This window comes from Brachycentrus maculatus, unplaced genomic scaffold (assembly GCF_059751285.1).
Source record: "Brachycentrus maculatus isolate JH-2025_06_01 unplaced genomic scaffold, ASM5975128v1 h1tg000157l, whole genome shotgun sequence".
Classification (NCBI taxonomy): domain Eukaryota; kingdom Metazoa; phylum Arthropoda; class Insecta; order Trichoptera; family Brachycentridae; genus Brachycentrus; species Brachycentrus maculatus.
The window spans coordinates 93,640-107,414 of NW_028280910.1; the positions used below are offsets into that span (position 1 = coordinate 93,640).

The 13,775-nt window shown below is 29.8% G+C and overlaps 1 protein-coding gene across 1 annotated transcript; it reads left to right on the forward strand.

Annotated features, from left to right (window-relative positions):
• Positions 1–1,164: 1,164 nt before the first annotated feature.
• Positions 1,165–9,704, forward strand: LOC148308550 (PX domain-containing protein kinase-like protein). The gene is made up of 11 exons (XM_088261487.1): positions 1,165–1,426; positions 1,516–1,704; positions 2,456–2,552; positions 3,971–4,077; positions 4,393–4,512; positions 5,038–5,281; positions 6,573–6,815; positions 6,897–7,123; positions 7,400–7,480; positions 8,198–8,354; positions 9,462–9,704. Exons 1-11 carry the CDS (start codon positions 1,325–1,327, stop codon positions 9,566–9,568), a joined length of 1,674 nt encoding a protein of 557 aa, XP_088117613.1. The 5' UTR covers positions 1,165–1,324; the 3' UTR covers positions 9,569–9,704.
• Positions 9,705–13,775: the final 4,071 nt, after the last annotated feature.

The following is a 13,775-nucleotide window of genomic DNA, read 5'->3' on the forward strand; positions in this document are numbered from 1 at the left end:
GGCTTTTTGATTAATATTTTGAACTAATATGTACTTTTTAAATGGCATATTTGTAAAGATTATTTATCTGAATCGTGAAAAATAACACTAAATTAACTTAATTACTTAATTAATGTAACCATCTAAATTAACCATCACGCCGCTTCTTCGCAGGGGTAGGTAGAGAGAATAGAATGCCATACCACTCTGTCTTTGCAAATTTTCTTCCCACATTCATGCATCTCCTCATACATACCCGTTGATTATTTCAACTAAGATGACCGCTTTCAAGTACATAGTGTATTTGACATACGTATTTGAGACAGTATGTGACAAATTACGCGTTTAAAATAATCAATTTCATGTCTGAACACATTGCAAAAAGTAAGATGTTATCTTCAATATTTAAAAGTTTTTCGTGTTATTAAAAATTTTCATTAGTTCCATAAAAACCTTATTTGATTGATAAAAAAATAGGAATGTGAAAACAATTTTTATAAGAAAAGCATTATATTTCTAAGTAAATTAAAACGTAATACTTTGATTTTTCACACCAAAGATATGAACATATGCAACAAATTTATCAATCTTAAAGATAATACCAGTAACAAAATTTGTATTCCTTTTTTAATAACGCCTTTCTATCTTTATATGGTCCATAGGTCATTGCATCGGGTCAAAGCAGTGTTAACTTCATAGCTAATTGCATGAACTATGAGAAAAACAAATTTCAATAACACTGTACTAAAGACAGGTTCTCTAAAATATCCAGGAAAATAATTCGATCGCCTTCGTACAACCCAGAAGAGAAGATAATAACATGAAGATAATAATAATAACAACATCACTGAATGATATAAAGCGAGGGGTTAGAGTTCGATAAAGCGTCCAAAGTCCAAAAAGTCCAAAAACTTACTAAATCATTACTTCACGTCGCAACAAATAATTACTGGAGTCGAGAAATTTTAAAAACGGTTAGTTTGCATTGTAAAAGTAAACCAAAAGATCTTCCAGAAAGACTAAAAATAAATTTTCGTTTATTTTCTCTTTTTTTCTTTGATATTAATAATAAAATAAAATTTAAGGGTAAAAAGGTTAAAAAAATCGTAAATATTTTATTTCGGTAATAGGTAGGTTCTTATAAAGTTAAATATTTCATCCTATACTTTGTCTATGAATTATTTTATTGCTGTCAATCCCCCAATACGCTGTCAATGTCAAAAATACAATACTCCGCAAAAGTATAAAAACAAGTGTCGTGAAAGTGATGAAAAGTGATTAGAATAAGATTTTAATTTTGAGGCACTGAAATGAAAACAGATTGGCAATTCAATCTCTTAGGCTCATGGCTATCTTCGAGAAACAAATCTCAAATAAAATCACTTTGGATGATACTGAGAAATTAACTTGTGCAATCGAAAATGCGCACAACATTGATAAACACACCGTAAGATTGTTTAAAATTATGTAATTTTAGGCAGATTACTAGTTTTATAAATTAATAAATATATATTTTTTCCTGTTAATTTCTCGTAGGAATACTCTATCAGAGTGCAGAGAGGCTGCACTAAAGAAAACACTTGGTTTGTTTCCCGACGATACAATGATTTCGTGTGCCTCCATACTGCCCTTCAACTTGCCGATGTTGCTTTACCTCTTCCGCCCAAAAAAATCATAGGAAATATGCACCCAGGATTCATTGCTGAACGTCAAATAGGGCTTCAAGTAAGATACTACATTCATGTTAATTCTTTTTTCAAATTTTTCATCTATAAACTAACTCGTATTTTTTAATAACAAAGAGAAAAAAAGCCATGTTGAAAACGAATAAAACGTTTTTATGAATGATTAAAATGTGATACATACCTTATTTAGTTTTGCGGAAATGATTTATCTTTGAAAATACTTGATAATAATTTAATGTAATCGTAAATGAATTACTCATTTCCTGTTAAGGTTTTTCTTCTTCTATGAACAATGTAAAAGCTGCTTTACTTTAGGGGAAAAAGCCATTTTTATTTTAACCACGTCGTGCTCGGATTTCTTTTTCACATAAATAGAATAAAAATATCAGTGTATTTTATTTTTTATTTAAAGTTTTTACATAATTTAAAAGTTACCTAGTTAAAAAACAAAAAAAAACAAAACATAACAGAATTGATAAAAAATGTAAAAAAACTCAATCTAATAAAAAAAAAGAACATTTAAAAAAAAAATTATAAAGAAAATAATAACTATTTTTAATAAGTTGAAACGGTTTGAAGAAGAAATGGCTTTCGTTAACCTTTATGAGCGCAAGTACAACTGGCGAATTCGGTTGTTTCTTATGTAACGCAAACAAGTCAAAACACATTAGCAGTGGTCGAGTTGGGGCTGTTTGAGTTTGCCAACACTGCTCCTTCAAAAGTTTGGATGGTTGAAAATATTATGTTTAATTCATTTCTGAATGTATTACAAATACATCATAAATTTTCAGGTATACCTGGATGCAATCATGAAGAACAGAATGCTAGCTTCATCTTTACCATTCAAAATATTTTTGGATCCTAAAAACTATTCATTGGCTCTAAATGGTAATTGATTTGTATATATTTTTCAAAACTTGTCAGTATAGTTTTGTTTACTTGCACACTCATTTTCTGCTCTCAGGATGGTATCATACATGTATCACATATCGCTCACTCCTTTCAAGAACGTCATAAATAAAAAATTGTCAATTTTCAGTTGTGCATGTTTTCGGAATGCCCAGAAAATGTACTATATCCCAGCAAAAGCGGCATATTTTTAACTTAATATTTACCCGCTACAGGGCAGAAAATGTTGTTTTTGCATTTTGAAGAAAAGGTATTGTTTAATTATTTTTTTGAATATACTAAATATTTTTCAAATGGAGAAAAAACCTTCAGGTTTTACCTAAAAAGATCTGTTGCACAGTAAAAAGTTCAATAAGTGGCTTGATATTTATTTTTAATACATTGTGTTATATTTTTAAACTTTAAAAACATTCTCCTGAAAAATCAGGTTTTTGATTTATGACGTTCTTGAAAGGAGTGAGCGATATATTGTTAGCATAATGTAAAATGTGGGCAAGTAAATTAATATAATTTTGAAATAAACTCATTTAAATATTTCAAAACACTGTACTGTTTGTGCTCAATTCTCAAATTAAATTGTAATATTGCTCTCTAACATTCAAATTTAAGTGGTATGTATTTTTTCCGAATACAAAAGCACGATGCAGAATTGAAGCGTTGAGAGTTAAGAAGTAACTTATGTGACAGCTCAACAATTTTTTTTTTGCAAAATAGCTTCCAAATATTTATGATTCACAAAAATAAATAAATTGAGTATGGATAATGTGATGACTTTTGGTTAGCATATATTAAAAATAAGTATTTTATTAATAAATAAATAAATAATAAAACCCTTATCCGCACCCCAATGGTGCATAGGGCACTGCGTCATATAAACGCAGTGTTATCTTGATCGTTTACACATGAAGGAAAGGTGATCAGCCCGCAGCCTCCTCCAGGGTAATATTGAATAAATATGACAGTGAAAAAATCACTTATATTTATTTTACCCCCCTTGGGAATCGAACCCGGGACCTCCAGAACGGTAGCCGAGCTTGCTGACCATTACACTACGGAGGCGGACAAAACCAGAACAATTAAACCAGAACAAAATATGACTTAAATATCGGATCACTTTTTTGCTTCCAGATTCGACCCTCGAGTCTTGAAATCCCTTTATTTTCTCCCTCTAATTACAAACTCAATAATGTCAAATGTCGCTTAAGCTCCATTTATTTATTTTGTTTTTTCAAAGTACGATCATAATATATATGGAATCATATCACATCCAGGGTTGTCTCTAGGAAACTGATACAAGATTTTGTGCAAGACTGCGATAAACAAAAACAAAAATTATGTTTAATACTTTTTTTACAATCTTAATTCTTTTTTGACATCATATATTTTATTATTTTTAGAAACAGCTTTACAAAATGTATCCATGGCACTGAGAGGTGATGGAGATTTTGAATTAAAATCTTCTTTGCCTAACATTGGGTGGAGAGTTAGGAGACATTACTTTTTGGTAACTATATATTTGTTTTACAATATAGAAGCTTAAATATCACAACAACAAAAAAAGTCTTCTATTCATAATGGAATCGTTAATTTCTTGTATGATTAGTCAGCAAAATAACTGATAAAAAATGACTCATTTAAACCAACCACAATTTTTCTCTTTAATTATACCTACAATTTGATTTCAAATTTATGGATTCATTTATATTATGCTCATTTACAGTCAATATAAAGTACAATCTAGATTTGAATTCCATGTATATGGCTAATTTCGAATTACAGCGCTATTTAAAAAATAAATCATTTTAATTATTTTCAAAAGGTGAATCGTGGGCAAGCAAAGGGAGAAAATTATATGATGACATGGTCAACTTATGGGCCTGACAAAGTTTTAGCCGAAAGAGATTTGCAAATTGCATTTAAAAGTCTGATGAATTTAGAGGTAAGGTATAATAGTTTTAACTCGTAGTATAGGACTGAAAAAAAAAACTTAAATTGTGGGAAAATGTAAATGTAAGGTATTGAAAAAATACTTATTTTTTTATTTTATGTGAAAATCATGTAGATGGGATTTTTTACATACAAAAACCTAAATGGAGAGAAAATGTAAACGGGAGTATTGAAAAAAACATTTAGATTTTTTTTTTTCACATAAAAATTGTACTGACGTTACAAATAAAACAAACAAAAAACGTACAAACTGCAGATTGAGTCTAAAATCAAAAGACAGGATATTTTCGACTTAAATTGGAGGGAAAAAAACCTATATGCGGGTATAAATGGACGAAAATCTATCAGATCTTAAATAATTAGGCGCAATTGACAAAAAAAACTTTAAATCCGGATTTCACTGTACATATAATGTCAATGATATAGCAGTATAAATTATTTTAAAAGCCATATTTTTTGTTGTATGTACCGTATGTAGATACTAAATATAAATTTAATTCTGTTGTCTTCTTTTCAGCACCCTTATATTGGTAAAATAGTATTCATGCATAGCCTAGAAACAGGAGCTTATGTGATTAGGAAATTACATTTGAATGGGTCTATAAAAGATCATTTGTACAGTACTCAGTATGGGAGTCCTTATTTAGCCAAATATGCTAATCCAAAGCTAAGAAAACCATTCACTTTAGGACAAGTGGCTCATTATGGATACCAAATATTATTAGCTTTAAAATATTTACAAGATAAAGGATTGCCTTACGGTATGTTCATTATTATTATTCTTTTTTAAATGAGTCAAACTATTGGCGTTATATTTTCGTTGTGTCTGTCAAATTGAACTTATTAATACAAAATGTTTTGGGTTAAAGATTGTTTTTTCTTATTCCTTTTTTATCTTATGCAATCTCAATGTAAAATAGCCAAAATAGAATTGTCAAGTTAGTGAGGGAATAATGAATTTGCTGTTCTACCGCTACTATAGATTAGTGTTGCCATGCTTTTGATTTTTCTTATTTCATAATTTTCTTAATTTAAATTTAAAAGTATCAAATTTTAAGATAAGATTATTTGAGACATTAAATTTATTAGAATTATTGTCGGATGATTTTCAGATACGGGTAACACTGTGCTGACATTTCCCTTATCATTCCTAAACAATATAATTAACTCTAGAACTGTCAAAAATAGAACCAACTAATTTTTCTTACATTTATATAAATTTTTCTATGGTCAAAATTATTTTTGTAAAAGTAGGTATTAACTTGATAGATAATTATATGGGTCTTACACTCATGATGAGATACAGATGGCGTAAGTAAAGGACATTACTACAATATAGGAAAGAAAATTAATGAAGAATAGTACGTAGGGAAAGGATAATATCAGCAATGGCTAGGGCACTCGGGGTTACACATTAATACTCATATTAACTTGAAAACCGCTAATTTTTACAAGCTGCTTAAGACTAACACGTGAGATAACCCTCCCTCCCGGTGTTGTGTACTTAGTTTGTACACATTGTTTCTTATAACCATAATATCTCTATAAATATAATAAATAAAAGGCAAGGATTTTAGGTATTCCTCCATAACATATTTACGCATTGATTTAAAAAATAATATTAATAATAATCAGAATTTATCGAGTACATCGGAGGTATTTTGTGAATATTGAAACCAAATTTGCGTAAAAACAGCGCGTGAAGACTGTACGGGAACCGCAACACTATATTCGCATCTCACTCTTGCATACTTGGACTGTGCAAGCGATTGTTTTTTAATGTTTGAGCAAATAAATCTAAATTATTATTATTTTTGACTTCTTTTATAATTAATTAAGGGAATAAACTATGAATGTCCCTATTTTTCCGATTTAAAATTGCAAATTTTTATTGTGTAGTGACTACCCAACACCGAGACGCGCGTATTATTTTAGCACCTTAAGGGAAAGGTTAATAGGAGTGTGATTTTTTTCTAATATGGAATTGGCTCTTTGGTTTAATTAAGTATTCCTACCGGTCAATTTAATCAAATATTATTATAATCTCCATAGGCCACCTGCACCCGGGAAATGTTGCAATTGAAAACCAGCAAGTGGTTTTGATGGAAATTGAAAATAGTTTACTAGGAGTGCCATTTTACTACAGACAATTTATTCTTGAACACAAAAAGATCAATAACATGGAATCTGTTGATGTTTATTCCTTTGGACACACAATTTATGAAATGGCATATGGCGAACCTCTGAGCACTTCAACGTGTGATGAGTTTTCCCCTCATTCGTCCCCTGAATTGGGTGAGTTATAAATTTATTTATCAAAAAATAAATGTATGGATTAGTCATTATGTCGTAAAATAAGTTTTGTTATATTTTCAGTTTCTTTTCTACAACTGATTTTGTCATCCTCCGCTTGCAAGCACGGTGTTCCCAGTATTGAGTCACTCTTACTACATCCGCTGTTCTCATGTTCTCCTCTAAGCGTAAATAGGGAAAATCCCCAAGTATCAAAAAATTGCCACCTTAAATTTTCCGCCCAAACAAAAGAGCACCTGAAAAATATAGTAACTTGTATTGAATTGAGACTGAAATCGGATCAAAAACAGGTAAAGTTATTATATATTATTATTTTTTAATTAAAATTGTATGATTACCTAACTGCTTTTTATTTTTACATATTTCTAGGCAATGTTTTATTTATATTATATATTCTTCTTATTACTGAACTTTTGAAAATTATTGATATATGAAATTATTCGGTTTGTATGATGAAATAAATGAATGTAAAAGAGGAGATACAAAGACAGAGTAGAGTGACGTTGCATTCTCTCCGAGGGCTATTCATTATTTGTAAGCTTATACATTAATCAATTATTTTTTAGGTTCGAACGGAACGACGTCAGCTGAGAATTCAGGAAATTTTATCTTCTGAAGAAGAGTTGCGGAAGAGGAAACGTAAATCGGTATGTTAGGAACTCATAAAAACAATAAAATCATCTAAAATGTCAGATGCTGGAACCCACAAATTATCAGATGACAAATTGTTTATATCTTCATACATATGTATGTATATGGTGATGAGTTTTTTCATCATGCTCATAGTTAACATCGCTTTGACAATATATTCCTGCCATATTGAAATAAGCATGCATCCATTTCAAGACGAATAAATAATATTCATTTTGAATGAAAGTTTTACTTCTCATATTATTTTGACATCTCAACAAGGATGAGAAAGAATGTGGAAGTCTTGGCATTCTTCATCATATTTGTTGAGATGTCAAAATAATATGAAAAATAACTCCTATTATTGGAGATAATTCAGATTTGTGAACAAGTATTTGGACATACTCAAAATGTTGTGAATTAAGTTTTACTTGTTTAATACATACCACTATTTCTTAAAACCGTATATGGTGTTTGAAAATGATACGGAATGCATTGAAACACATGTCACAATAGAATAAAATCTAAAAAGAAATAATGGTATATACCAAGTAAAACTTAATATAAAATTTAAATTGTTATCAATAAGATGTTATGTTATTTTTACTTGCATCTCTGTGGTATTACAGATATTGATTAACAAAATGAATACATAACCCATTCTTTTACCATTTAATTCCTTATGAAAAAGACGCTCCTAATAATTATTGATTTTAATTTACATTGACTTTCAGAAAAACAAAGAGAATGCAATATCAACGAGCCACTCTTCCCTAAATGGATTCACGCAGAGTGGCTTGTCTCCGTTGAGCATGAGTGGACCCAGCGAGCGGTCGGGGAGTGTGGCCAGCACGCTTAGTACTGCTTCCAGTCCAACGCCTCCACAAATAAGTCAGTATCTGCCTTTTCTCATGCATGTATTCAAGGACTAAATACCTCTATTTTCTCTATTATACGTAAAATGCATCCTGTCAAAAAGTACCAGCTTTTAAATTTGCACAATAATACAAAGTTACTCGGAAGAAAATACATTTTGTATGAAAATGCGTAAAATAAGAACTCGATAAATTAAAGAATCGGGTACTGGTTCCTATTTTTTGTTGTCATTTTAAGAACTAATCATGAATTAAAATGAGTTTTATGAGGGGCTGGATAAGGTAACATTCATCATTCTACTCATGATTGACAACCACACTGCTCAAATTTTGGAGGTTGTTCTAACCTTTGATTGACAACTTACTTCATATGTGAGTTGTCAGACCATCTATTGCTGGGTTGAGTAAGTTTTTTTATTTAACAAAGAACTTTATGAAATGTATGTTTGTTTCTTCCCAAATTCTATTCATTCAAAATAACCATTAATTAAAAAATGATATTTACTATGAACAAAAAATAAAATGAAATAAATAAGCACTTTATTATTTGTGAAAATGTTACATTTTGAAGAGAATAATTTTAAAAAATACAAAATATTTCTAAGATGAATCACAATACTGCACTTTTTGCTCAAAATTTCAACTGCCACTTATTGAATTGTAAATATTATTTTACGACCTCTAACGTGACAGCTATCTCACGCCGTGAGTATTCATTGAAAAAAATCATAATTATGGAACGAATGGTACAAAAATTATAAATGTTTTTGCTAAAATGTGCATTTTTTTGTTTGTCGTACAAATTTGCATGGAATTGAGGAAAGTCTTTAAAAAATTCATAAGTACATAAATAAAGTGTTAAATAATTAGGGGAAAAACTCAGATTTGGGGACACTCAAAATGTTGCTAGTAAATAAATATGTAGGCCGTCAACCAGCGAGATGGACAGACGACATCACCAAAATTGCCGGAAAGAAGTGGTCGAGGAAGGCCCAAAACCGCAAGGAGTGGCAGGCAGTGAGGGAGACCTTCACCCAGCAGTGGATGGATTCACCCCGCTGAAGCCACAAATAAATATGATGAGTCTGATGTATTGTAGAATGTTTTGTTTTCAACATTTCAGCTGACGAATCTCCAGTACTGCGACCTCCAGTCGACTCAAGCCGCAGCGCATTTCTAGAATCTATATGTTCCTTCAATAAGAATAAACTAAACAAAGCCAACAAGTGAAAACTTGTTCTTATTCATACTGTAGTCTAGTCATAAGGGAGATCAAACGTATTTTGATACGTATCAATTTGGCAATGAAATAAGCCAATTTGAAATGATGTATATGATAATTTGATACATTACAAAGTTAAACATATTAATAATATATACCATTTATTTATTTAAAAAAAAAGTATCAAATATTTACGTTTTATAAAGTATAAATTGTGTAATATTCATAGAAAAGATTCATTTATTTTTAAGTACGACTATTTAAAGTTTTATTCTATCATAAGAATTAAAGTCATTAAATATAAATTGATAGAATGGAAATTTGTTTAACATGAAATAATATTCCAATCCTGACAAAACATCACTTAACACATCTTATGCGGGAGGCGACTTTTATGTCCTCAGTCCGCCAATCGCTGTTTGCGGTAAACTGTAATCACAATTACCAAAAAATTTACTGCTGTAGCGGTAGACTGTTTTTGCTATATTGCGATATTTAAGGTTAATAGTGATATCTGCTGAATTTTCGTTAAAGCTTTATTACAAGGGTATACTCGGAACTGTCCCATTCTTACCACTGGTCCCTCTTTAGTAAAATATTGATTTTTATTACGTATTATTAGTTTAAAATTACTTTTACTTTATATTTATATTTCCTAAGTACATGTGAGAAACTAATTCATGAAAACATCATAATATTGTTGGTGAGTGTTTGTGTATTGTTTTAAAGGAATGATTTAAAATGTTTTAATGATTTATATATTGCCGCGATCAATACGTTATGCGAGTGGAATAGGCCCACATCACTCTTTAACTTATTGATCGGCCACGCATGAGATGTGTTAATTTAAAATATTAAATTTGAGTAATACATAATACTTAAATTAATGTGTCATAAGGACAGTTTTTCTAAAATCAACCAAAGGTCATAATATATGACTTCTCTTTTAAATAGTTTTTTTTACACAAAATTATTTTAGTGTGGATTATATTGGATTATTTTAATGTTAAAATATTTAGGTCCTAATGTTTTTGTGTAAAATAATTTCCATTGTGAAAATTTTGAATGAATTATGTATGTAGTTTCTTCATAAAGGAGTATTATTATTTTATTGTTATATGTTGTAATTCTTTATCAGGATTTACACTTGTAAATAAAAATTTTGAGACAGCAGACATTAAAGAATGTGAAAAAACTTTATTATCGCATTCATAGTTAACATAAAAGACGTCCATAAAGAATCTATTTTTATATAAAATCTGGCAACAATACGTGAAGTTGATAACATACAGAATTACCCATCAAAATATGACAAGCGGCTGTTGCACATTTCACGGAAAGTGCAAACAGCTCTATGTTGGGACTTTTAGCAATAAATGTCCTCTTATGGTAGGGACTGACCGGAGCCGTTTTGAATGCTCACACTGTAACGTAACATGCGAGCATTCATATAGACAGTACAGTGAGCCGAGCGATCCATCCATAGTCGGAACGCTCGCCGCGAGCGACATTACGTTTTGACGAAATGTTCCGGTCAGTCCCCACCTTTAGACATGAGACTTTTGCGCAACAATCGCTTGTTGAGAGTAATGTATCGGTATGATCGGTGGAAATACCAATGTCGCCATTGGTGATAGAAAAATATTTTTTGCCATGCAAATATGTGCACAGTTGCTGTATTATAACAATGCATTTTTAATCCCGCGCCCATTATGTATGAAATTTCTGTACATGTATTTTATTTTGAATACATAAACACGACACTATGGTTACTAGTGTTAGGAATGCAGCGGCACAATATGGTGAATGACGGTGCATGGCGCGATATAACAGAAAAAAAAATCTTTTAGAAAAATAGTGCCCATCACTATTTCGAAATGTCAAAAACACATTGCTATAACACAGTTACTTTGTATGAAAATAAGTTTGTTTATCTTTTAAGTGTTCTAAACATAAGTTTGTGAATTTTTGTTATTGGTTCTATGAGTAGGTGTATTAACTCTTATTGTGTTATTTTAATATCTTTACCGCTTAGAGTAACCAAAATGTATCCAATTCTCAATTGAGCAATATGAATGATTCTGTGATGACTTTGACTTTATGATAATCGCAATATTTTAAATTATAAGCAATAAAGCTTTTTGCATTTTGAATATAAATTATTGCAATTTATCAATGCATATATGAAATAATGGCAATGTATCATGCAATTTTTTTTTTCAATATACATACATATATACATCACGTAATACATTATATTACATAGCATATCATCATTCGCCATCCTATTGGATGGCGAATGATGATATACTATGATTTTACAAAGAATTTTTTTTTAATATTACGAGAATTTTTTTATTTTATTTTTCTTCATACATGTTGGATATATAATGAAAATATATTTTTACTTTAATACTTGGGGAACATAGTGTTGATGCCATATTGTATTATAATTATTTTTTCCCTCATTTGTTATGAAGAATATTAATTTGTAGTGTCTTTACCCTTTTGTTTTTTTTTATCCCACACCTAATATATTAAAACGCACAATAACATGGCAATAATATCATTCTGAAAAAGGAGGGCATCTATAATTTGTAACACACACATTTACACTTTTGTAACTCACATAACATTATGTAATTTAAAAACTATGGAATTAATGTACGCAAGGAAAATGACATAAAACTCAAATTTGTCATTGACAGTATGTACTTACCTAAATCCATATCGAAATCATACCATATCAATATTGTGTGTCGGGCCAAAAGATGCACTAACATTTCCCGCTAATAAGCTACTGTTACTGTCCCTATATTATTTTTATTTCCTATGGCTTATTTCCTATTGTGTTATCCTTAGTATAAAAGTAATGTACTTTTCAAATTTAAAATAATATATAAACCAGCATGGACACAATATGAGAATGTTTCAACTGACTACTGGAATGCATTTGAATCAAAATGTTATTTGATTTATACAAAATTACTAATTGAAATTGAAATAACAGTGTTGATATTTTGATAAATAAGTAAATAAAAATATAATATTCAATATTTAGTATTGACGGCATGCAATTCTTTATCAATTAAAGAGTATGGATGAACATAACCATCAAAACAAATCTGTTGTGAAATCTGAGGTCTTTTTCTTGGTTTACAATTTATTGAAGTTTTTATATAGTTACGTTTCAAGTTTGTTTTATCACAAGCTATCGACTTTTTGTGCTTTAAGTATTGAAGTATCAAAAGCACAATGTGCAGTTGGTTCACTGAGTTTAATCATGGTTGTGTTATTCTCCGGGATGAAGTCAGTTAGGGTCACACTACAACTTCTGACACTGAGAAAGATATAGCTGCTGTCAGATAACTTATTGGAGAAAACCGGCAAACCGCTTGCAATTTAAAGATATTTATCAATATGGTGAATATATATAAGTCAAATGTAAAAGATGTAACAATGCGAAAATTCACGTGTTATCTTTTAGCGAGAATTTCATACAAAAAAATATGTAGGCCGGTCCTTACTCTGTATCCTACGGTCATGTTAAAAATCATTATAGAGTAGTGTTGTCCTTTTATACAAAAAACCAATAGCAAAAGATTTTGGGACATTAATTAGTCTACTTGACCCCCTTCATACCTTCATTATCACGCATGTAAGCTAATAATATGATCTTTCATGCGTGACTCGAGCTTATAGTTTATATAGTTTCTATTTTTATTTGTTTTTAATTTATTATTAAGATCTCTTCAGACATTCCTTCATTTAAATGCTTTTTTAAAAATGAAGTACGAGATGTAATACATCTCATTATTTTTGTTCTGTTTTCAAAATGAATAATATATTTCTTTCATTAAATGTTAAAGTACATAACCTTTTCTAGATATGAATAATTAACATTATAAATCCATTTTTACCTCTGTGTACATGTAACATAAATACATTTAAGCTTTATAACCACTATTTTACTCATTGTTATAACATAATTTTTTGTCAGTTATCAATTAAATATTGATGTATTATTTGTATGGATGTAATATACATATTCCAATATATTTTGTTATATAGGTGATACTTCTTACATTAATATAATCTGATTTGTACAATAAAGGATTATAAAATATTACTGTGTTTAAATCCGCCAACAGAAACATATCGCTCACTCCTTTCAAGAACGTCATAAATCAAAATTCGTAAATTTTCAGTTGTGCA

What these genes read in the sequence shown, in the direction of transcription:
- LOC148308550 (XM_088261487.1), top strand. Translation starts at nt 1,325, where the DNA reads ATGGCTATCTTCGAGAAACAAATCTCAAATAAAATCACTTTGGATGAT. An exon ending in AAAGTCTGATGAATTTAGAG is followed by an intron (nt 4,513 to 5,037) that starts GTAAGGTATAAT and finishes TCTTCTTTTCAG; the next exon opens with CACCCTTATATTGGTAAAAT. An exon ending in GGAAGAGGAAACGTAAATCG is followed by an intron (nt 7,481 to 8,197) that starts GTATGTTAGGAA and finishes ATTGACTTTCAG; the next exon opens with AAAAACAAAGAGAATGCAAT.